Source organism: Spermophilus citellus, assembly GCF_964194105.1.
Source record: "Spermophilus citellus genome assembly, chromosome: 7".
Taxonomy (NCBI): Eukaryota; Metazoa; Chordata; class Mammalia; order Rodentia; family Sciuridae; genus Spermophilus; species Spermophilus citellus.
This window is the reverse complement of record NC_138188.1, coordinates 56206299-56231860: the sequence shown is the minus strand read 5'-3', so window position 1 is coordinate 56231860 and position 25562 is coordinate 56206299. Positions and strand designations below refer to the sequence as shown.

The 25562-nt window shown below is 36.1% G+C and overlaps 2 protein-coding genes across 4 annotated transcripts in view; one reads left to right on the top strand and one right to left on the bottom strand.

The window, feature by feature from the left end:
• The window catches only part of LOC308653796 (uncharacterized protein), a gene marked incomplete at its 5' end in the record, with an annotated part of 129382 nt that extends 114675 nt beyond the window's left edge, over positions 1–14707 (bottom strand). For both annotated transcript variants that reach the window (XM_081302472.1, XM_081302471.1), the window contains one exon: positions 14363–14707. In XM_081302472.1, the coding sequence (XP_081158598.1) occupies positions 14363–14707 (345 nt within the window). The remainder of the gene's footprint in view (positions 1–14362) is intronic.
• The window catches only part of KPNA4 (karyopherin subunit alpha 4), a 67756-nt gene continuing 56730 nt past the window's right edge, over positions 14537–25562 (top strand). The window contains exons 1-2 of one of the 2 annotated variants that reach the window (XM_081302468.1): positions 14537–14879; positions 18714–18787. Coding sequence is in view for 1 of the 2 variants with exons in the window: in XM_081302467.1 (XP_081158593.1) it covers positions 14811–14879 (69 nt within the window). In the remaining variant the exon portion in view is untranslated. The remainder of the gene's footprint in view (positions 14880–18713; positions 18788–25562) is intronic. The other variant, XM_081302467.1, reaches the window with a different exon arrangement.

Below are 25562 nucleotides of genomic sequence, written 5' to 3'. Positions count from 1 at the left end.
TGGTGTGTCCACCGAGAACTAAGAAAAAAATAAATATTAAAAAATTCTCTCTCTCTCTTAAATAAAATAAAATAAATCAGAGAATCTGGGTGAATTTTGAAGAGATTAAGTCACTAAGAAAGAATTGTCTGTATGTAGCACAGAAGTTAAGATGCTAGGAAATAAAGCAGGCAGAACTTAACTACCTCAGATCCAGGGTCCCAATTCACCTAGAAAAGAGCCTCAGATAAATTCACTAATGCTATTTTGGTTCATCTGTGGATCAGATGTACTAGTAAATTAACTTATTAATAAGAGTGGGCAAGGGCTGGGAAGATGGCTCAGCTGGTAGAGTGCTTGCCTTGAATGCACAAGGCCCTGGGTTCAATCCCCAGCGCGCGCGCGCGTGCACACACACACACACACAAAATCTAACAGATCAAGAACAAAAAAAGAGTGGGCAAAGAGACCTAGGTCACCCACATTTCCTTTTTTGGCGAGGCATGTCTACTTAGGGCTCTAAAATCCAGATGAAAAATTGCTTTGAAGTACACATCAGAATATAGGACTTACATTGTCATAAAAATCTGATTTGAAATTTTTTTCTCACTTTTAACTATGTTTATTCAAGAAATGGAATAAGTTCTAATTTTAAAACAACTTGCTGACAAAGCCATTCTTTTTCCTTTAAGACTTTTGAATAAAATGTGCAAAAATATTTAGGGTTAGGAAAATTTTCCAAGATGATCTATACCAGAATGTAACAATCTCTGTATATAGTTCAAATATCTCTCAAACTGCCCATAATAGTACATATATGTGGTTTTCAATTCATATGGGTTTGAACTGTATACTATAGTTTGGAAAATCTGCCATAGTATTGTGAATTGAGTGTGTACCTATTCACTTCCAAAGTACACATTCACACACACGTACACATACTCAGTCTATGTCACTATATTTCAGATTTTATCTTATCCCATTATAGTGCCTTCTCACAGTAGAACATATCCATCAATTGAACAGATTTTATCAAGCTTAATTTTCTTGGTTTGTGTTAGGAAAACAATAGTCATACTGAATAAGTTTTTTTAAACTACACACACTCTCCTACCTTAAGAATGATTGCTCTAAGTTTACCATTCAATTCTTCCTCTAACAGCACACTTTTCTTAGACATATTCCTCATACCTTTATAATGGCAAAATTTCAACCTTATAATAATGCATATATGACGTTAAAAAGATTGTTATAATAAAGTTGGAATGAGTGTCTATATAATTATAATGTTTCCATAATATATTGTGACATTTGCTACTATGTATTAAATTCATTTTTATGGTTTTGGCTTCTAAAAAATTTATCCACTATTCATAAAATTATAGTTAATATAGTAAGGTGTCAGTCTTTGGACTGAAAGTATACATCTTGAGATTTAAATTTTAATTATCTACTAAACAACCACAACATTCTTATATTTAAAGCAATCACCTTTACTAAAATAGCTGAACAACATTTATTGCTTAAAAATTTAAAAATTATTTTTAGCTATAGATGGAAGCAATACCTTTATTTTTTTATATGTTGTGCTGAGGATCGAACCCAGTGCCTCTCACATAGTAGGCAAGGACTCTACCACTGAGCTACAACCCTAACCCTTTGTTTAAAAACATTTTAAACCCATTTTCAAAAATAAAGAAATTCAGCAAGGCCATGTGGCACATGCTTGTAATTCCAGCAGCTCAGGATGCTGAGGCAGGAGGATCAAAAATTCGAGGCCAGCCTCAGCAATTTAGTGAGACCCTGTCACAATAAAAAAAACAATGGGCTGGGGATGTGGCTCAGTGGTTAAGTGCCCCTAGGTTCAATCCCTGGTTAAAACAAAACAAAACAACAACAAAAAAAGTAAAACAAATTCCGTTCCTTCATTAACAACCTTGGACACCACGGCCATTGTGGCCCTCAGCGCATGAATCCTATAGTCAAGTCATAGAGTGGGAATCCAAATCCTGCTACCAAGATTTTTTGTTCTTTTCTGACTTCTTTCATTTTGTTTTTGAATTCTTATTCTTTTATTTCTTATATAATTTCCTGAATTTTTTTTTTTTTACCTCACTCTGAAATAATGCAGTGTGTTGGTACTGCTTTGTGAGTACATATTCCTGGCATACTCTTGTCTGCATGGATGTTGTTTTACTCCTTATTTTATTTCTTTATTACAACTTTGTATGACATCTAACCTGGATATTTTCCTGTTGCTCATTTTTACATGAATTTAGTTTTCCTGGACTTTAAGAATAAAGCATTATTCAGATAACCTTAACAACTTGGTTTTTAAAAACATGGGAGCTTGGGCTGGGGTTGTGGCTCAGCATAGTGCACTCGCCTAGCAAATGTGAGGTCCTGAGTTTGATTCTCAGCACCACATAAACATAAATAAATAAAACAAAGGTATTGTGTCCAACTACAACTAAAAAATAAGTAAAAATTTAAAAAAAATCATGGGAGCTTGCTTTCAGTAGTTTCTGACTCTGTTCCCTTATCCCATTTTAGTTTGGCTCTCTCTTTTCTTCTCCATTATCCCTGTTTGACTGCATTTTGACTGCATTTCTAGTCATTTCTCCCCAATGTGAGGTCCCAACCTGGAAATAAAACTTGTGGATCAATTTCAAAAGTCCATTAAACTAAACTATTCAGGGGCTAAGGTTGTGGCTCAGTAGTAGAGTGCTTGCCTGGCAAGTGTGAGGCCCTGGGTTCGATCCTAAGCACCATATAAATAAATAAACTAATTATTTTTTTTAAAAAAAAAAACAAAGATATTGTGTCCATCTACAACTAAAAAAACATTAAAAAAAAACCAAACAGCTTGCCTAGCGTGTGTGAGGCCCTGGGTCTCAGCACCACATTAAAAAATAAATAAAGATATTAAAAACAAACAAACAAACAACAACTCAAAAAACTATTCAGTCCCCTACAGGCCTCTCCTGGAGATTCTCATAGTCTTCTACTTCTGCCATACTAGCTGTGTGATTTTGGACAAATTGCTTATTCTTTCTGTGCTTCCCCTTCCTCATGGGAAAAATAGGAGAGTAAATAGGAGGGAAAAAATAATAGGATAATGAGTTTTCATTCAAAGTGCTTAAAACCTTGCTTAACACTGAGTACTTTTTGAATGTTAAGTAAAATATCCATCTGCTCCTTATTTATGAACTCACCTAGAAGTTCTATGTGCTTTCAGGTTAGCTGATGGCAATTCCCCACCCCAGTGCTTTGGAAGGCCATTCCTATGCTAACCACAGATAAAGATTTAATTTAACCTATGAACATAGTTTACACTAGTTTGGTTTTTAATAATATTCCAAGAACAGAAAGCTGCTAAGTGTCATCCTAATAAAAACATAAATGCTCTTTGTTTCTACTGCTGATTTAGGAAATGGTATTTCTTGTTATAAGTTTCATTTTTCCTTTCCCTTGATTCTTTATGGATGTGGAGGTAACTGTATTTGCATATAATCATATAGTAGTTTTTTCAACACCTGGTACCTTTAGCCAAGGTGGTAAGCAATCTTTTTAGGAAGGCTCTAGGAAACTTAAAAGTTCAGAGCATTTTCAAAAGACAAAAAAAAAAAAAAAATATGGGGGGGGGGCGGATACTGGGAATTGAACCTAGGAGCGCTTTACCACTGAGCTACACCCCCAGTTTTTTTTATTTTGGTCTCACTAAGATTGCCCAGGTAGGCCTCAAACTTACAATCCTCTTGTCTCAACCTCCCTGCTTGCTGGGATTACAGGCATGAGCCACCATGCCCTGTGGAATTTTCATTTTTTGAGTTTAAGCAAATCATAAGCAGCAAATTCCTATTATCTATAGTCAAGTATGCTACTTCTTTAACCTATTGGATCTGATTTTTTTTTCCTTTTTAAGCAACATTTCTGTTTTAAACATACAAACAAAAAAAGCTAACCAACCAGATTTTTGGAATTCAGGTTTCCAAAAAGTAATTCCTTATACCATTATAGGATTTGTCTTGGAAAATGTGACTAAAAAAAAAGTGGAGGAGAGACTCATGAAGACTGAAAATAATATATATTCCTGGTTTGAATTCTGGACAAGATTTTTTTCCCTTCCTTTTCTATAAATTAGAGTATTACTGGGAAAATGTAAATGTAGGATATATATATATATATATATATATATATATATATATATATATATATATATATATATATATATATATATATATATATATAATTTTGTATCAGTTTTTCTCGTTTAGGTAATTATTCTGCAATTATGAAATAAAATGGAATGGAAGCATTTGGAGCATAAAAACATCATGCCTGCAATTTACTATCAGAGGTCAGACAAAAAGAGAGGATGTGAAAGTCAATGTGGTAAAATACTAACATTTAGAGAATCTTTGTGAAGGATATATGGGAATTCTTTGTACTATTTTCTTACAACCTTGTATTTTCTTACAACACTGAAATTATGTCAAAATTATGTTTTTTTAATAGTTGAGGGGTTAAGAGCGGAAGGACAGTAAATTAGTGTCCTTAGTCTCTTTGAGCATATACAGTATCTGTGAACGTTACATGTGAAAAGCAAGAATCTTATTATTTTTAAAGAAAAGTTGAAGACTTTTATATACCTCACATATTTAGCTAGTAGGCCAAAACAGAATCACCACCTAATGGTACTCACTTTCATAGCCATTTCATATTAGTGGAATCAATGGTATCCTAGTGAGATAATAACGTAAGCTAAAACCATTAGATAGGCGCTATCAGATTGGCAGAGATGAAATTGAGTTACTATGCTCAGTTAGCTTGTGGGGCAATGACAATATTTGTACACTCTTGATGGGATTTAGATTGATATAATCTAGTATGATCTTTCTGAGGAGCAACCAGGTGGTATGTATCACGTTTTAAAATGTTCTCAGCAATTTTACTTCAGAAATTTATCCTAGGGAAATAGTGGGGCAGGTACACAAATATGTATATTCAAATATGTTTACTCTATCACAACAAAGAATAGAAGGCAACATGTGTCCATCAGTAAGTGATTGATTAAATAAATTAAGGTTTACCCATATAAAAGACTACTCTTAAGCCACCGAAAAGTATGATAAATTAATGTCTCTCTATTAAATGAAAAAGCAGGTTTAGAGTGGTATATAGTGTGATCCTATTTACATTTAAAGTGCTTATTTACATTTAAAATAGAAATACTACACAAGCATTTTTTGAAAAGGTTGAAAAAAAAAGAATTGTAACTAGTTATAAGAATGTACTCTATGCTATACCAGCAGACAACATAACTTGCAGGGACTAGTGCAGAATGAAAATGTGGAGCTCCATGTTTCAAACCTAAGAATTTCAAGATAGTGACAACAGAGCATTAAGCCAAGCATGGGACTCTATGTGATTGTATGGGTCACATGTTCATAAAGTAGTACCTGACTATACACTTAGATATACACTAATTTGTATTATATATTACATCATAAAACATAGGCTAAGATACACACCATAGTAGGTTTTTGTATATGGATAGGTGGGTAGAAATATATAAGGTAGTTTATATTTTCTTCTCTTTCCTGTTTTTTTTTTAAGGTCAATACAGTTTGTGATATAAGCAACACAAAGTATGTTTAAATTATTACTGGGGAGGGCACTGAAATTAGCCAGTTTGCCAGTGTATTCTATAGATCAACTCAGTGCCACCAGAGTACCTCCAAGAAGACTGACAGAAATCCAACCAGTAGACAGAGATGTGTGGCTCTTAAAAGATATCTATGGCTAACCTGAATTACTTTTTTTTTAAAAAAGGAGTTTCACATACTAATGATTATTAGGATAGATAAATGCAAGGTGATTTTTTCCTCCTTTCACATGCAAAGTAGAAGTATAAGAAAAGTAAGAATAAAAATATAAAACTCAAGAATTTTCAGTCCTTAGAAATAATTTTTCTAAGGTATTTAATTTAATAGCTCTACCAGGTCACCTGGGTATTGATATCTTTCTACTGCTCTAAAGGGTCCCATGATAGCCACGAATTCACAAAATAGTAGTATTATTAGTCATTAGTTGACTTGATCTTCCCACAAGTTAAATGTTTCCTTTGATGCTTCTATTTATAAACAGAACTAAAAACCTGGGAAGTCTAATTTGGGATCAGTATGGTAGCTTATGTTCTGCTATGTAGAACATCAAGGTTTGATTAGGCAGATCTTAGCGTTGTAGCCAAAAGGCAAGAGTACAAGACATTCTAATATCTAATGACTTATAAATAAGATGGCCTAACACTTACCAGGTTCTCATTCTCATTAGTCATATAATCAGCAACCTTCAACAGGTCCTAATAAGAATGTTGGAATAAGCATTCAGGTGAAATGACAAAGGTTTCTAGGATTTAATAGTGTGCTGGAGTGAGAAAAACATTAAAAGATTTGTTGTTAAAGATTTTTCTGAAGTTCATCATAAGGTAATCAGTGACAACTAAATCTACATGACACATCAAAAGCTATAAACATTTGACTTTGTAAGTATCTAGAGAATCTGTCAAAACTCTTATTTGAGAAGTTCTCCAAGACACTTCAGGGTTTTGTATAACATGGTGACAAACTATAAATAGAAAGTTGACGAATCCTATGAGGTGTGTATTTCAAGACTAATTTATGTGCCTTGAAAGTGTTCAATTTTGCACTATTTTTAAATTCTCATTCCAGTATTACATGTGTATATGTGGTACCATATGTCACATATAATGTATGCTCAGTAATAGAGACAAAAAAACCTAATAAATGCACCAGAGAATTCTACTTATATGTGATTATCCAAAGCAGTCATCTGTTTTAGAGCATCAGTTTGTCTTCACTAAAGTTATTAAAGCCAGTCATATTAACAAGAATTTTTTACCAATCTGTTTAGTACTACTATTCTCAAATTTCCAAGTACGATATATTACTAAAGGTAGGAATCTATCATTTTCACAAACAAAAGTAAAACTCTATTTAATGATTTACCTTTGGTTATCTCCATAGATATTTATCTGCTTTTATCTTTGTCTTATGATGAATTTTTTTTGTTTTAAATGATTGTTACATATATAAATGTTCATCAAGAAGCACTTTTTAACAGTGTCCTATGAAGACTAAATGGGCTATGACAATATAATTCCAAGACATCAGGAACATGAAACAATTCTTATAGACATTATACAGGGATGACAGAGGATGGGAATGGAAAGAAGGCAAATTCATGAAGGCAAATTCATGAAGATGTTCTATTTATTTATTACAATTTTGTATTTACTCAACATGGGATGTAGGAGAAAAGAATGAAGAATCAAAGATACCTAACATTTCAACTCAAGAACCTGAGTAGCACAATTAGTAGAAGTGACTGGGTATTAATGGATTTTTCCCCATTGTTATGATTGTGAAGGAATCTCTGAACAGGACAACTAAAAATAAAGATGCTAAATCTGCATTTCTGTTTTGTTTGTTGGTATTAAAGATGATTCCAAGAGGTCGTCAGATGTAAGGGAAACCCCATTCCTCTGTGCCTGCAGGGGCAGGGCCTGAGAAAGAGACTAGTAGAAGTAAACTAGCATGCCTGGCAAATAGACTGGAATTCAGAAGGAAGAACAATTAATGGAGTCACACTTTGCCTCTTTGGGAATTGACTCAAGAACTGGGACAAGTCTGAGCCTTTAAGGAGCTAGAAGGGCAGTGGCAGAGTATATAAGATTTAAGCTATAACACCAAGAAACTCAAAATAGACTTAACAGGCCCAGTGGAGCCACTTACTGTGAAAAATGCCATAAACTGGTATTTGAGAAAACTCAAGAGAAAAATTAGACACAGGGAAAACATTGCGTAAATCTATTAAAATATGCAATTGGATGTTATGGCCTAGAAAATTCTGTTCTTAAAACATTATTTGGTACATTTTTGAGTAAGAGATATATAACCATGACTTACCTATGCATTATAGTTGTATGACATATGATCTATTACTGTGATGCACAATTACTCTTATTTTAACTTTGCCCTTATCTTAAGGCTGCCACCTTATAATAAGCTCTGTTAGGGCAGTTCTCAAATGATGTTTAAGAACGTAAAACATCATTAGCATCACCTGAGCTTCTGCTAGAAATTCGGCTCTTCAAAGGCTATGCAGGCCTACTAAAACAGAAGTCCTAGGGACAGAATCTCCCAATTTGGGTTTTAAGCCTCTCAGGTGATTCTGATACACTCAGGTTTGAGAAACACTGTCTGTCTTCAGAACTAGCTCTTTATAGAGATCCAGCTGAGATCTGTGTGAGAGGCTAGGGAGGCAGAAGGGTCAACTAGAAACAGTGAGGTTTTTCAACTAAGCAGACCTAGAATCAAACTAGAACTCCAGCACCCTCTAGTTGTGTAGGATCTTAAGCAAGTCACTTAACTTCCTCATAAAGAAAATAGAAACAATAATACCTACTTTGAAAGGTTACTATGAATACTGAAGTTTATGTATCTCTGTGATAATCAGGAGTGTTGACTGTAATGTCAGGCCTAGTTCAAAATGTCAGCTCTATCACTGTGTGATCTTGGGCAAATGACTACACCTCTGTGCTTCAGTTTTCTCATTTGTAAAGTGATTACTCTTACTTCACAGGGTTTTAGGATTCAATGTGTTTATTTGTATATATATATGTGTGACTTATATAGCGTATATATAAATTTATAGAATTGCTTAGAGAATGCCTACCCCATAAGTGCTCAATAACTGTTATCTCTCTAAATAGAAGAAATACAAATACAACAATAATAATAATCAATACCTCATGCAAATAAAACATCTACCTTGACTCGAATATAGTAGATATTCAATATTTGGTAACAGTAATTATTACTGTAACTATAGAATTCTTTTCCATAAAGTGTAGGATTGTAGAGTTTCTAGTATATGGGGACCCCTGTTACCTTCACATATTATTTATATTCTAATGTCTTCCCTCTCCTCTGAATAACTTCAATAATAATAATACCAATATTAATTGCCTTTTCTTGATAGTATACTATAGTTATGTAATATGCAATGATTGGAGGAGACAGTAAAGGGTAGATGGGACCTTCTTGTACTTTTTTTTCAATTCCTGTGATTATTTAAAAATAAAAATTTTTAAAAATAGGGTTACAAATGTCTGAAGTAAGTAATCAGGTGGAAATTGGGGGAAAAAACTCAGTTTTTCTCCAATTAAATTGTCAAAACTAAGTTTGTTTGTTTATATTTGGTAACAGGGATTGAACTCAGAGGTGCTTTACCACTGAGCAATACCCCAATCCTTTTTTTTTTTTTTTTAATTTTGAGACAGGGCCTTGCTACGTTGCTGAGGTTGGCCTTGAACATTCGATCCTCTTGTACCAGCTTCCTAAGTCACTGGAATTACAGGTGTGTACCACCATGCCTGACTCAAAACTAAGTTTTTAAAGAAATAAGCTAAATAAATACTAGGTGATTCACCTCTCTCACTTTAATATTAATTTTTAACTCATCTTCATCTTTTCATTCAGGACTTTAGTCAAAATAAAGAAGTCATCTTCTCCAGTCTCCCCAGGTTATAAGTCAGAAAAGTCTGGCAATGGAGAGAAAGGAGCAAAGTCCTCTAATACCTGGTGGATTTTACTTTCCAGAGAAAATAAAGGGACATTCCTGTATTAGCCCATTTTATATTCGATTAAAGAAACACCTGAGGCTGGGTACTTTCTAAAGAAATTTTAGAAAAGAGGTTTACTTAGCTCACAGTGGGGAGGCTCAAAGTTTAAACAGCATAGTAAAGGCTCTGGTGAGGACTCCCCAGCTTTATCACATCAAGACAGATGGCATCAGGGACAAAGTGAGTGTGAGAGGGAAAGATCACAAGGTGTGACAGATAGTCAAAGGGAGAAGAGAGGACAGGTTTGCATTTTTTACAACAACCGAATCTTGAGAACTAACTCAGGGTCACATGAGAACTACCTTAATCCCTTCCCAGGGCAATTACCCATAACATCTAATCAACTCCTACTAGGTCCCACTTCTCCCCACCCCCTCAGTATTTTTTTTAGTTGTCAATTGACCTTCATATTATTTATTTATTTATTCATTCATTCATCATTTTATTTATTTATTTATTTATTTATTTATTTATTTATTTATATGTAGTGCTGAGAATTGAACCCAGTGCCTCATACTTGCTGGGCAAGCACTCTACCACTGAGCCACAAACCCAGTCCCTAAGTCCCACTTCTTAAAGGTCCCACAACCTCTCAACATTACCACAGAAGTGACCAAGCTGCCAATACATGAATATTTGGGAAACAAACTATATCTAAACTATAGAAATTACCAAAGGTTCAATATTTTTCTCTAAAATAAGATCTAACCCAACTGTCCTAGCAACATGTATATTTCCTTCTTTTTTTCAGCCAGTACTACCCAAAATATTGCTCAAGAAATCATACATAATTGAAGGTATTCCCCAAATATAGAGACCATAAAATCCATATTAGAGATTCTATAATCCTCAACTTAATGTATACATGAATAGTCCAAACTGCTGAAATAATTAAAAATTATAATTCCTTTTGAGATGACCATCTACCAACTGAAAGCTTGTGTGAGGTTTCACAATCCCCTCACAAATCTGTTGCAGAACAGAAAACTTCTTTATTCAAGACTTTAAAGAGAACTTCATTATACACTGAAAGCAAATATCTCTATAATATTTTAGACTTTCCCTATACCAAAAATAATAAGTTGGGGTATTAAGTTACCTAACATTGAATAGGCTATTGGAAACAGGTCTTAAATGTAGAGTAGGTTTTATAGTGCTTGGTTATAATAACTATATTTCATATATTCCAAAAGCCTCTTTGTTAAATTAGTCCATATTTTTTATGGACTTGAATTTTTGTGTCCCTCCCAAAATTCATGTTGAAATTCTAATCCCCTATGTGACAGTATTAAGAAGTGACACTAAAGGTAATGAAATCATGAGAGAGTTTACTCTCTCTGGAGGCTCTCTACCACATGAAAATACAAACAGAAGATAAGCCATCTACAAGCCAGGAAGAAAGCCCTCACCAGTTACTAGATCTGCCAGCACCTTAATATTGGACTTCATGTCCTTCAAACTGTCTGTTTTTTAAGCCACCAAGTATATGTTTAACTTACTATAGCAACCCAAACTAAAATAATGTCAAAATGGTATTAATAGTTCTGCAGTTTACTACTTCCTTAGTTCAACAAATTAAATTTCCCAAACCTCCTAACCAGACTTAGTTCTACCATGTCTTGCCAATTAGGTGGCCAATCTGCATTTAGAACTATTACCAACTCCCTGAAAAACTTCCTTGATAAATTATTTATCTTCTATATCAGAAGAACTGTAAGTACAGACACCAAACATGTAAACTTGTTGGCAAAAAACTAGTAACAACTTCAAGTGAAAAACTTAAGCCAGCAAACAGATTACCTATGAATTATAATTAAAGAAAACTGTCTTAACAAAGTGTGTCCAACTGCTTTTAAATGTGGGGGCAGGGCATGTCTTGCCCTGAATCATGTGTGACTTATTCCTTAAATTTTAATCCTGAAATTAGTATGGATATCAAATCAAAAATTTTAGATGAAACAGTGTAAATTAGAAGCAATAACAACCCAATGTACATTTATATCAAGAAGTGTTAACTTGTTTTTCAACTTTAGAGACGTATATTCAAAAAAGCTCAAATTCACTTCTTGCACCTGACAAATAGTTACTAAGAACATACAATGTGCTGAGTACTACTGCATTCTATATATACATAGTGTACAAAATAAATATGATCCTTGATTTCAAAGAGCTTACTGTCTGGAGAGGAAGGCAGACCTCAGCCAGACATTAGACAAATAAAATTATAAGATGTGTTTAATTATTATTTGGATTACATCTCTCCCAGTAGGTAACAGTCGTCAAACCCATTTAAGGAGTATTCTGCAAAGAGAATTTTGGGCTGTTTTATTATCAGATATAACCAGTTGTAGCTGGGAGACATGAAGACCTACACAACAGTAGATAATTCCATGAACTTCATCACAAAAACTATCATAAAATTTATTTCCAGAAGTACAGAGTATTCATCTACACGTGCACGTTGACAGGATAACTTCTAATAGCAGAATAGAATTCATCAATGCATTTTTTCCTTGAATCCTACTTATGAACAAATCCATGATGGTGAAAAGCACACATGCTTTACAACTTAATTTTCTTATCCTAAACTTTTAAATACATCAGTACTCTAGCATTCAAATATAATACTATTTCAATTAAACAAGTCTCTGGGAAATAAAAATTTACAATCTTACCAGTTTTATTTTAAGGGCTGCATTTAATTTACAATCAAGTTAATCTTTGGTGTGAATTATTTCTAGGCACAGTTTGTTTGCTGTTTATTTTCTAAGTTTATTTTTACCTTTCCTTCATTGTAACACCTTCAAGCGACTTCAATAGTATTCCTGTGCTCTGAGTTCTATAAACCCACTGACTTTCTTCTCGGACTATTCCCTGAAGACCTTAAAAGAGCATGCTACAGGGACACTGCCACATCGATGTTCATAGCAGCACAATTCACAATAGCTAGACTGTGGAACCAACCCAGATGCCCTTCAATAGATGAATGGATAAAAAAAGTGTGGCATCTATATACAATGGAGTACTATGCAGCAATAAAAATGACAAAATCATAGAATTTTCAGGGAAATGGATGGCACTAGAGCAGATTATGCTTAGTGAAGCTAGCCAAACCCTAAAAAACAAATACCAAATGTCTTCTTTGATATAATGAGAGCAACTATGAACAGAGCAGGGAGGAAGAGTAAGAAGAAAAGATTAACATTAAACAGAGACTTGAGATGGGAGGGAAAGGGAGAGAAAAGGGAAATTGCATGGAAATGAAGGGAGACCCTCATTGCTAAACAAAATTACATATAAGAGGTTGTGAGGGGAATGGGAAAATAAACAAAGAGAGAAATGAATTACAGTAGATGGGGTAGAGAGAGAAGATGGGAGGGGAGGGGAGGGGGGATTGTAGGGGATAGGAAAGGTAGCAGAATACAACAATTACTATTAGGGCATTATGTAAAATTGTGGATGTGTAACCGATGTGATTCTGCAATCTGCATTTGGGGTAAAAATTGGGAGTTCATAACCCACATCAATCTAATGTATGAAATATGATATGTCAAGAGCTTTGTAATGTTGTGAACAACCAATTAAAAAAAGCATATATATATGTATATTATAAATAAATATATATATATAAATATACATATAAAACATATATGTGTATGTGTGTGTGTGTGTGTGTGTGTGTGTGTATATATATATATATATATATATATATATATATAAAACAAAACAAACGAAAACCCTCCTTTGCCTTAAAAGTGTTTCTTTTAAGAAACGCTTCCACTTTAAACGTTTATTTCTGTATTTTGCTCCACCATAACAAAATATACCAGACAGGACCAAAAGTTTAAAAAGTTCCAGAAAGGGTTTGTGTTAGGGTCTCTTCCTCCTACCTTGCCACATAGAAATACATTCAATGTCTCGGGTTCCCCGCTCGCACCCTAATTGCATTTCAGGTAACACTATTTTTGGGATACTGCATCTTCTTTTTTGAAAAATCTGAGTACATTCTTTTGTGTTTGCGTTATTTTTGCCCCTGCTACCCTTGGAATTAATTTCTTTTCTCAAAAGTTACAATGTTACATGGCTATGTGCCACGATCCCCGCCCTGTAGAAGTTTTCATTTTGTGGCCAAGTAACTTCTTCAAGTTTCTATGAGGAAACACCTAGGTAGCGGTATCATCACAGGCTCATCAACTCTACCTAGTTTCCTACCTGTTGCGGGTACTCAGGATAAATCCAATTCATCTAACGGACCGCTTTTCTTTTCCATCACCACCCTCTCACTTTGCTCAGCGCCTCCGGAACGCTTGTAGCCCCTGCCAGTCCTCAGCTCCAGACCTGGCCCTTGGAGGTCTGTCCCTATCCGGCGTGGAGTCAAGGCGCAGCTCTCTCTCCTCGAAAAGCGAGCGGAGCGCTCAAGAAATGCCCTGGAAGAGAGGGCGCACCAGAGGAGAAAAGAACGTTTCTTTGACCCTGGACCCCAGACGTTTGGGGCTGCCCTGAAAACCGCAGCAAACCAGCTGGTCCCCACCGTCTCCCGGCTTCTCCTTTTACCCTCTCTCCTCGGAAATCTACTTTCTCTCACTTCCTCACCCTCTTTCGCGAGACACTAGGTCCCGCCCAGCGTTACTCTCACCGCAGCCCTCCTTTCCCTTCCCCTCCCCACCCACTCACCCAGCCCTGAGCCGTCTCCTCCCAGCGTCGCTTTCTTCCCCTTTCTGTTCGCTCTCCATCGTCCCTTCTGATTGGCCGAGCGCACCGGAGCCTGGTTGGCCAATCGGCGAGCTGGACTGGTGGCGATGGGCGTGGCCGCGGCGCCGGGGCTCCCATATCGAGGCTGCTTCCCCCTCTCAGCCGGCCGCACATTCCGCCGCCGTTGCCGCCGCCCGGCCCCGCAGTTGTCTTCACCGGAGCTGCTGTCGTTCTGGGGTTAGGGAGGGGGGGTTGGGCGGGGAGAGCAGGAGAAGGCTGCGGCGGAGGCAAGTGAGAGGAGGAAGGAAGCGGCCGCCCGGAGGGCATAGCAGCTCAGGCGGCGGCCGGGTTCCTGGGAGTGTCGGTGCGGCGCGGTGGTTGGGGCGGATCCCGCGGGGCCCGGGCGGGGGAAGGAGTCACCGGCCCGGCCATGGCGGACAACGAGAAATTAGACAACCAACGGCTCAAGAATTTCAAGAACAAAGGCCGTGACTTGGAGGTAAATTCCGGGGCGCCGGCGGGTGGGGGCCGTGGGCCTTGGGCCGGTCTCCGCCGGGACTCCGAGTGCAGGGGGTAGGGGCGGGCGCCGCCGCCGGGCCGCGAGGGAATGGCGCTGGGGGCCGGCCCGTCGGTGACGCCTCTGCTAACGCGCCGGGAAGTTTGTGTAGGGCCTGCTCCGCCTCCGCCCGGGAACAAGGTGCTGGGGCACGGCTGGCGCGGCCTAGGCCTGCCCGGTGGAGCCGGCCAGCTGCGGGTGCGAGGGGCTGGGCCGCGCGGCGGGGAGGCCGGGCGCAGCGAGTGCGGAGTAGGCGTGTGTGTGTGTGTGTGTGTGTGTGTGTGTGTGTGCGCGCGTGCGTGTGTGTGTGCGGCCTGCGCTGCCCCCCTGCCGCGGCCAGCTCCCCGGCAGTGGCGGAGATTCCTGCTCTCGCTCGGGCACCGCCGTCTGGCGCCGCGGGTAGAAGGGAGTTGGGGGAGGCGAGCGTGTGCGACCGAGTGGGGCTCGGAACTTCCTCAGCGAGACCCAAGGCGCCTCCACTTAAAGGCATTTTTTCTGGTCTTCCCGACTCCCGCTTTACCCCTGCCTCCCCTCAATGTCCAAACTACAGGAGTCAACTTCTCCGTTGAAAAAAACACCCCCGGCGTGAGAGGCCATCCTGGTGATGCTAACAGTGCCTTCCAGCGGCCTGTGTTTTACTCTGGATATAGCTGATTCAAGATGTGGCTCACGGTGTGCCCACTTCCAGGCAAAGGATACCCCTTATTTCAGCTTGTTCACAAATCTCTTTAGCCCCTCCAGAGAGACCACCAGCTGCATTCTTACATTTAAAGTCCAAAGGGTTATACAAAGCTGTCATCCTCTAGTCTACAGTATCCTTTCCCTCCACCTGCTGGTGGTGGTAATGGGGGATGGGGTGGGCTGTGGAATGGCATCATCACGTTTTATGATTTTAAAAAGAAAAAGGAAAAGAAAAAAAAAAAGCTTCATTGTCTTAGATTCAGCTGCTTCCGAAATTGTCAGTCTACATAAGGTGTTATGTGTTAAATGCACGCACTCACCGCCGAGATTTTTGATAAAATACTTCGCTTCAGCTTTAAGAATTTAGGTTCCTAATTTTTTTAATCTATTCTGAGTCAGGAGTTTAGCTTTTAAGAAAAAGTGGTAAAGTAGTATATTTTATGTTGGCCCTCTGCATATTTTAATACTGTGATCTTCAAATCCCTATGATGTGTGTCTAATCTTGATTATTTAATTGGTTAAGATAGTAACTTTTTTTGAGCTTTCACAAAACTATTCAGCCTTTAAGGTAGTTTGTATTCCTTTAGTGGTTTTCATATTTTGAGGGAGTACATGTCTGGAGGTGTGGCTATTCTCTGATTGTGTTAAGGTTAACATGAGAATGATTGCCCTGTTATCCTTCTAATGAAAAGAACTCTTTATTGAAATAATTAACGTGCCATAAAAGTCAGTACAGTTTATGACTTTAAATAATTTGGTTGTGCAAGAATGTGATGGAAATTTTTTTTTACTAATATGAATATTTAGAATGAGAAAAAAATCACAACCTTAAAAACTGATAAATATCACAGTTACAAAATCTCGAAAAGTAGCTATTAGGTGTTTGATGAATCCCTGTAATCCTTTTTTCCCTCTGCTTTGTATTTCTGACAGGTTCACTTGAGATGTAATTCACATACCATCCAAGTCACCCATTTAAAGTGGCTTTTGGTGCATTCACATAGTTGTACAACAATCATCAAAATCAATCTTAGAACATTTTCACCACCCTAGAAAGAAACCATTCTTCATTAGCAGTGATTATCAGTTTCCTAATTACCCCAACCCCAAGCAACTACTTTCTGTCTTTATAGATTTGCCTATTCTGGACATTTCATATAAATGGAATTAACAATGTGTCATCTTTTATGACAGCCATCTTTCAAGGTAGTATGTTTTCAAGGTTCATTAATGTTATAACAGTGTATCAGTATTTCATTTCTTTTAAGGGAAAAGTAGTCTGGCATATGAATATATACCACATTGTGTGTTTCCATCAGTCAATGGACATTTGCATTGTTCACACTTTTTAGCTATTATACGTAGTGTTGCTAAGAACATTCATGTACACATTTTTTGTTTGGATCTGTTTTAATTTATCTTGGTTATAAAACCTGAGAGTGGAGTTTTCTGGTTATATGGAAACTTGATATTTAACCTTTTATGAGATTGTCAGACTATTTTCTAAAGTTGTCCTGGGTTTTAAAACTGATCTTTCCTGTTAACTATATATTTCTTGCTTCTTTAGTCAAAATGAGATCAAATGCTGAATATGTATTAGAATATTATATGTAGTTAAATAACTATAACCCAGATGTGGTAGTACAGGCCTGTAGTCCACTTACTTGGGAGATTAAGATGGAAGGATTGCTTTAGCCCATGCTTTAGCCTGGGCAACATATCAGGTCCACAAAAAAAAAAAAAAGCCAACCAAAAAAGCCTTACTGTGGGTACATGTTAGGCAGATATTTTGAGGTTCATCATGGGTAACCTGTGATGATTGATATCTCTACATGTACATTAGGAATATTTTTTATTTTCCATCTGAGAAAACGATATATTACTGTAATGGAGAGTCATACTTTCTCCTCACTGTGACTTGTTCAAAATCACTTCTGCTGGTTGGATTGTAGAGGACTTGCTTAGCATGGGTGAGTCCTTGAGGTTGATCCTCAACCACACACACACAAAACGAAAACAACAACAACAACAAAAACCATAAAATCCCATGTACTTGTAATGAAATAGAAACATTTTTTAAAAAATTTTTTTGTGACTACTATGATCACTTATTTTGTGTTTAATTGTATATGATCTTCTATCTCTCAACATGGATATATTATGCCCGTTTTCTCCCCCTCCAAATATGTTACATACATAATGTATATAAGGATGTAACAGTTTTGAAAATAATTGCATTTTGGTTTAAATATTAAAATGACAATGACATCTGTTTTCATTGGGAGGTGTTTGGAAAGAAGTATGAACCAGTGCTGTACAATGAATTTTAATTCTGTATGTCCAAAATACCATTACAACATGTGATCTGTGTTTAAAAAAAGAAGAAAAGAAAATCAAAATTTTATATTATCCTATACTAAGTTCTCAGAATCTAATTTGTATTTGACACTCTCTTTTGGAGTAGCTGCATTTCATGGCTAGTGGGTACCTTATTGGACAACATTATATATGTATATGTAGAGAGAGAGAAAGAGGGGGCATACATATAGAGTGAGGTAATTGTAGTATTTGGGGGTTTAAGCTAACAGTTTTCTTGATTAATGGAAGAGTACAGAGTCCTAGAGTTTATTTTAATCTGATCTTTAACTTTTTATGTGATAATGGAGGAAGTCACTTAGTCTTAGGGTTCTTTCCTCTGTAAAACTAGAGGTGCTTGACATCTGCTTCATGAGTGTTTTGAAGATTGATAGGTTAATGTTAGGGAGATGGTCTGGCAATTCTCTAAGCATTTTATCATCTTTAGCTTTTCTTTTTGGGGTTTTGAGGACTTAATAGGATTAAATGTAATTGATTCTGTCCCTTATTTGCAGTTGGCTCTGTTTTTTCTTTCTGTGTGTATATATAGCTTAAGTTACACTAAACTTTGTTACATTAAAGAGTTATTGGGGAATGCTTTTTAATACAGGGACATGTGATTGCTCACTGAATAATGTGGGCAACAGGGAATTAGTGACCCTTCTACAATCATAATTTCTGAGTGTTAAAAGTTGAAACTGATACATAGCTTTCAATCTGATATTCATTGCTCCCTTTCAGTATACCATTCTGGCTCCTCCAAAATATGGTCATGCTAACTTTCTTGGAACACAAAAGCATCAAAGGAAATATATGTGAGTATCCATTTGAAATAATTTTCAGGAATTGTCAGATGATATCCACCAGTGCTTGTCTTCTTCCTTGTAGTGTGGTAAAGGATCACGGTTACTAGCTTTGGAATAGTAACTATAGAGAGGGTGAACAGTTTGTTGTTGAGCTTGGAATTGAACCCAGGGCCTGGCGAATTGCTAGACAAGTGCTTTATCACTGATTTGCATGCATCCCCAGCCCTAGAGAGGGTAAACAGTACAACACAGGAAATGGTTAGTAACCAAACTTGCAATAAGAAATTAATCAGGATAAAATTAAGTTCATTCAGCTTACTTTTTAGAGAGGACTTCTTTTGTAGCATAAACCTGCATAGTTTCTATAAAAGTTCTGAGAATATAACATGTTAGAAAAATAATTAGATCTTATGTAAAAATAAATTAAAAAGCTACATAATTTGATTTTCCACACAAACTATGAAGTCTGCTTGAAATTTTTTTTTTTTTAAAAGTGTTTGGTTGACAAGAGTTTAATAAAATTAATCAGCTATTTTGTTTTTTGGAAATAGCCTTAGTGATTTGTTGAAGTGTAGAGTGAAAAGCATTGTTAAGCTATTAAGTCTTGTTAACTTTTAGAGACTGATCTATCTCATCACAAATCTTGGAACATATTTACTGGACTTAAAATAACTATTGCCTAATTTTCAATATAATAGTTCAACCATGTGATGATATGAAATATCTGATGGAAATATAGTTAAAAACAATTATTTTTGTGCCTCCTGCCAGCTTTCCTGATTTCTAAAATGACCAATTTCAGAATTGTTTCATTGATAATTTTCTTAGTGATATCAAGATGTCATTGTTTTTCTTATCACTAGTGTGTCAAGTGAATATTCAAAATTAAGAAGAAGTGTAGGAGTGATTTAGGTTTGAAAGAAGGGTGTTTTGTTTTGTGGTGCTGGGGATTGAACCCAGATCTTCATGCATCCTAGCATTGGTAGTTTTTAAACATTGAACCCTAATCACTGATAGGGTTCTTAAAATAGTTTTGGGTCCTTAAAATAGTTTTGGATGTTATCTGTAGTAGCATCTACTTGAATCCATTTCATAAAGATGAAATCAGAGTATGTCATCAAATTTTAACCTTATTTCCTTTATTTTTTGTTCTCTGGTTTAGTTTTAGAACAGAGGGAAGAGTATGATTGAAAGAGACTTTGAGCACCTTCTTCATATACATTTAATTGTATTCTCATGTCTTTCAGTCTTAGAAGTAGGAATTAATGAGTTATTTTGTTGTTTGGTACTGGGGATTGAACCCAGGGGTGCTTTCACCATTGAGTGACTTCCCAGTTCTTTTATTTATTTATTTATTTATTTATTTATTTGGTAGCTGGATTAAACCCAGGGGCACTTAATCTTATTTATTTATTTATTTATTTATGGTACTGGGAATTGAACTCAGGGGCACTCAACCACTGAACCACATCCCCAGCCCTAGTTTGTATTTTATTTAGAGGCAGGTTCTCACTGAGTTGCTTAGTGCTTCCTTAAGTTTCTGAGGCTGGCTTTGAACTTGCAATCCTCCTGACTCAGCCTCTCGAGCTGCTGGGACTACAGGCTGAGGCAGGATGTCCGGCGTCCTTTTTTTGAGAGAAGGTCTCACTAAGTTGCTGAGGGTCTTGCTAAATTGCTGAGGCTGGCCTTAAACTTGCTGGCCTTCTGCCTCAGCCCCCTGAGTAGCTGCTGCCTTTATTAAGTGCATGTTAAAGAAGAAACTGTGCATTTGTCTTTGACAACATAACAGTTAAAGGAATAATTTTAATTCAGGTATGCTAAAGTCTATACTTTTTACACTGTATCATACTACTTTACCTTTAACTTTTCTCACTTTAATGCAGATCTCAAATTTTATTAAGTGAAAGCACCTAGCATAGTTTGTAGAAGTGTAATAGACATTCAGTAAGTTTTTTTTCCCCCTCTAGAGATTTTTGTAAAATTGTGTATCATTTGTGAACTTTAAACATTAGAGAACACAATCTATTTTCTATGCTTTCTATTTAGATTTGGTAAAAGACAGGCTTGGAGGAGGCTCTCTTTTCTACAGTTAATATGAGAACAATCTTTTTGATTGGCACAAACAAAATAAAGACAATATATATGTTATTGTAATGGACTTTATTCAGAAGTTTTCAAAGGTTTTGGGCTCAAGACTTATTAAAGATGGATTTCTATTGATATTTTACATTTTAAAAATCAAAATTAAGAATGTCTTTAAACATACTTAAGTGTTAAGGGAATTTCATCAAAATAGAGAAAGAAACAGTAGAGTAGATAAAGGGTATTAAGGAGGAGGAAGAAGGGATTGGAAAAAGGGAAGAATAGTGGGATGCATCTGACAGCATGTATATGCATGTATGGGGGCACGGTGGGTCCTTGTATCAGGTGTATCCACAAGACACTAATAATAAGTAAATAGATTGGAAAACCAGGTAGTACTGGGGACTGAATTGGAGCAGGTTGTGTTCCATGTTTTTGTGATCATGTCAGGGTGTGTCCTGGTGTTATATATAACTAAGAAAGAATATATAAAAATGTTTAGGGGCTGGGTTGTGGCTCTGTGGTAGAGCACTCACCTAGCACGTGCGAGCCCCTGGGTTCCATCCTCAGCACCACATAAAAGTAAATAAACATTATTTTTTTATACCTTTATTTTAAGTGTTTAAAGATAAAAATAATAAATGAATTTTATATAAACATAAAATTTTTAATAGAAAAATTATTTGTTTTTCAAAACCAAAAATATTAAATGAGAAGAATGGCCATGTTTAACTCTGTTTTTTTTCAAGTCTCTTTTAATATTTGGCTTAAGAGAAAACAGCAGGATTCTCATATCTATTGCTTTTTTAAAAAATTTTTTTTAAACTATTTTTTTTTTGAGAGAGAATTTTAATATTTATTATTTTTTAGATTTCGGTGGACACAACATCTTGTTTGTATGTGGTGCTGAGGATCGAACCCGGGCCGCACGCATGCCAGGCGAGTGTGCTACCGCTTGAGCCACATCCCCAGCCCTTAAAAATTTTTTATTGAGGCAGGCTCTCACTAGGTTGCTTAGGATCTTGCAAAATTGCTAAGGCTGGTCTAGAACTTGTGATCCTCATACCTCAGCCTTCCAAGCTGCTGAGGTTACAGGTGTGCACCACTGTGCCTGGCTCTCATACCTATTTCTGAATTCAATGTTTTGTGCTACACCCTTGGTTGAAGTATAAAGAATATCCACCTTCATACAAATAGGCATTTGAAAAAACTAATCACCTTTTCAGGATATTTATGGAGATTATTTTTTGATTGTACACAAATGATAGTTTCAAACTTTTCTTACACTGTTACATTAAAATCTATTGGTCCACAGACATTGGTGTAACTTGCACTTCAATGAATCTTTTGGCTGCCTGATTTTGTTATATATGTTGGGCTATTTGGAAATCATCATGTCATTGACAAAGGAAAAAAAACTGGTTATATAAATCTTCCAAATGCTGACACATTTTATTATACAGTGAAATAATTCACAGTTATTGTAACCACACAGTTCAGGAAAGTCTTGAGTATTACAAATCTGTTAAATCTGCAATGGTAGGCACAAATTTTTTAAAATTCAGATTTTCACTTGAAAGCTCAAATTTTATCATTAGTAGAAAATACTGATACTAGAAATGATTTCCTTTTAAACCATAGGCTGGCTTTGTCATTTTTGTGAAAATATCTGCCAGATACCAAGTCTAAATGACCATAATTTATCTTTCTTTCAAGTATAAGTAGTGTTCCCTGAAAAAAGTGGCTAGTTTAGTTTACAACTCAATCACATAAGTACTTTTTTCCTTGAGACAGTCATCCAACTGTAGAATATGTTGTAGAAGAGATTTGTGTATAATCCCTGTTTATCATACAATTGGAAAGAAAAGACCAGTATTTAGTAAAAGTCATTATTTTTTACTGGCTCATCAAGGACATTCTTAAGTGAGCTGATTTCTAAAAATTTTTTATCTGAAATGTAAAGACACTATTACAGCTTTGTGTTTTGTGTTGCCTTAATTAGTATAAGTGATAGCAGTTTTTCCTTTTTTGCATTAATACAGCTGTTAACATTGTATACTCTCACACATATAAATTTTATGGAGAGAATAAATTTGACTTTGTGAACTCTGTGAGAAGGTATCTGGAACCCCCTATTAGGACACTGGACCATACTTTGAAAACCAATGTTTTTGTTTATCATGATTGCTTCTGTCACAGATGACTTTCACTTTAATTAATGCAGGCTCTTAAAAGACTTTATATAGGATAGGGGTTAAAAGAATATGGACTATGGAATCACTTAGACTTGGGTTTGAACCCTGGTTCCTCCATTTAAAAGTTATGAAGGTTAACAATGTCTCTAAGTCAATGAAATTCTCAGCACTGCCTAGCAATGTAGAACATGCAGAGTGAATGGAAGATCTTACTATTTCTAGCAGCTTATTTCATCGTATATTACATCCTGGTATATTCCTGTGTTCCCTCTCAGAATAATGTTTTGTTTGCAGTTTTTTTTTTTTTTTTTACCACTGTATGCCGTAATCCAAATCATATATAACATATAACACAAATTGGGGAAGAATTCCTTTCCCCTTCATTAAAAGCCGGATTTCTTCTCCGTATTTCAACCAAATTGTCAAAAAATTACTAGTTTTTCTAATCTGTGTTGTCAATTAATAAATCCTTTATGCAGATTTCTTTTTTTTTTATTTTTTTTAAGAGAGAGAGAGAGGGGCTGGGGATGTGGCTCAAGCGGTAGCGCGCTCGCCTGGCATGCGTGCGGCCCGGGTTCGATCCTCAGCACCACATACCAACAAAGATGTTGTGTCTGCCGAAAACTAAAAAATAAATATTAAAAATTCTCTCTCACTCTCCTCTCTCACTCTCTCTTAAAAAAAAAAAGAGAGAGAATTTCTTTAATATTTATTTTTTAGTTATTGGCAGACACAACATCTTTGTTGGTATGTGGTGCTGAGGATCGAACCCGGGCCGCACGCACGCCAGGCAAGCGCGCTCCACTTGAGCCACATCCCCAGCCCTATGCAGATTTCTTAACTGTTTTCCCATTGGTTGTAAATTTAAACTGAAAACAGGTTTAATTCACAATGTTCAGTATTCATAATGATTTAAGATTGTAGACATTCACTAGTAATGTAAGATTAGCTTGATTATTAAGCATGCTAAACTTTTTTATGTCATTGTATGTTTGCTATTAGAAAAAATTTAGTCACCAGTTACTTTTACCCTGTAATTCACATTGAACTTAATGTAAATTACATTTTAAATGTTGTATTTTGGCAAACGTAGAAATTCCTTAAATTTTTATTAACAAAGTCAGAATTCTCAGATAACATAGGATTTCCTAATTTGATTACGGGCAAATTTTCTAATATGAGAAAGCAAATCATATTCAAGTCATATTGTATCTCAGTGTCTTGTTCTTCAGTCTGTTGCTCTCCCAGCTGAGCTATTTCAGTGGGCCCATTGTCCTCTTCCTGAAAACTTCAATTGTCCAATATCTACTCTTTAATACCTGATTTAGTTTTTAGCCTGTTTGTGATCCTTTGAAATAGCAATTATATTATATAAATATTTTAGTAGTTGGATCCTGAAAGCTCCTACATTAAGTTGTCTCTGCTTGGTTGTATTAACTGTCCCTGTCCTGCTTCTTTACCCTGGTTCTTTTGTCACTTTCAGTTGTTACTGGTTCGGAGAAACAAGGAAAATAATGGTCTTAAAAATTTCAAGTAACTGTTACATCATCCTGCTTTTTTAGTAGGTAGGTCTAAAACCCAAGTGTTTTCTGGCTCTCTTTAGAATAGTGGTTTTAAGGGTTTTATGGTCTTTTTAGATAATGTTAACATCAAAAGTTAAGTCTGTAACTTCAGGCAGTAAAAACTGATTTTTGTATTATGTAGTTGTTTTAGGGAACAGAAACCTAGCTCAGATTAGTGTAAGCATAATGAGAGAGTCATGCTCTCATAACCATGTAAATCAAAGGTCACAGCTCACATTAATTAATTAATTAGTTAATTAATTAATTAAGAGTACTAATCAACATCTAGGATGGGCTTTGTTTGGCCTTGATTGAATACTTATACCTGAACTAATCATTGGACAATGGAATATAGTTCTGTGATTGGCCAGTGCAGGGTCTTGTGCCATATGTCTAATTGTCTATGTTGGAGATGAGGAGGGCTATTGGTACCTTAACTCAAACCACAGATTTGCCGCGGAAGGAGGGGTTTGTTGGGTAAGAAAAAAAGGAAGAAAACAACCTATTGAAGACAATATTAGAAAGTACCACTGTCCAGTATAGATGTAGGTGCTTGGTTCCTTACTTTGTCTTTGAATATTATATGGAGATACTCACTATATCAGAAGAATATCCATGAAATTGGGTTCATTATTGATAAGTTATTAGGCAACTTATAGTATGTATTCACAATTTTCTTCTTAATGTCTTAAATACTTTTTCTTAATTCCCTTTTGGTCCCCAGCTTTAAAACAGGAACAGTATCATCTTTAAATGATGAAAAGCTTGGGCTGGGGTTGTGACTCAGCAGTATAGGGCTCACCTAGCATGTGGGAGGCCCTGGGTTTGATCCTCAGCACCACATAAAAATAAAATAAAGACATAGTGTCTAACTACAACTAAATAAACAAAATATTTAAAAAAAATAAATGATAAAAAGCTTAATTAAGATCAATGAATAAGAAA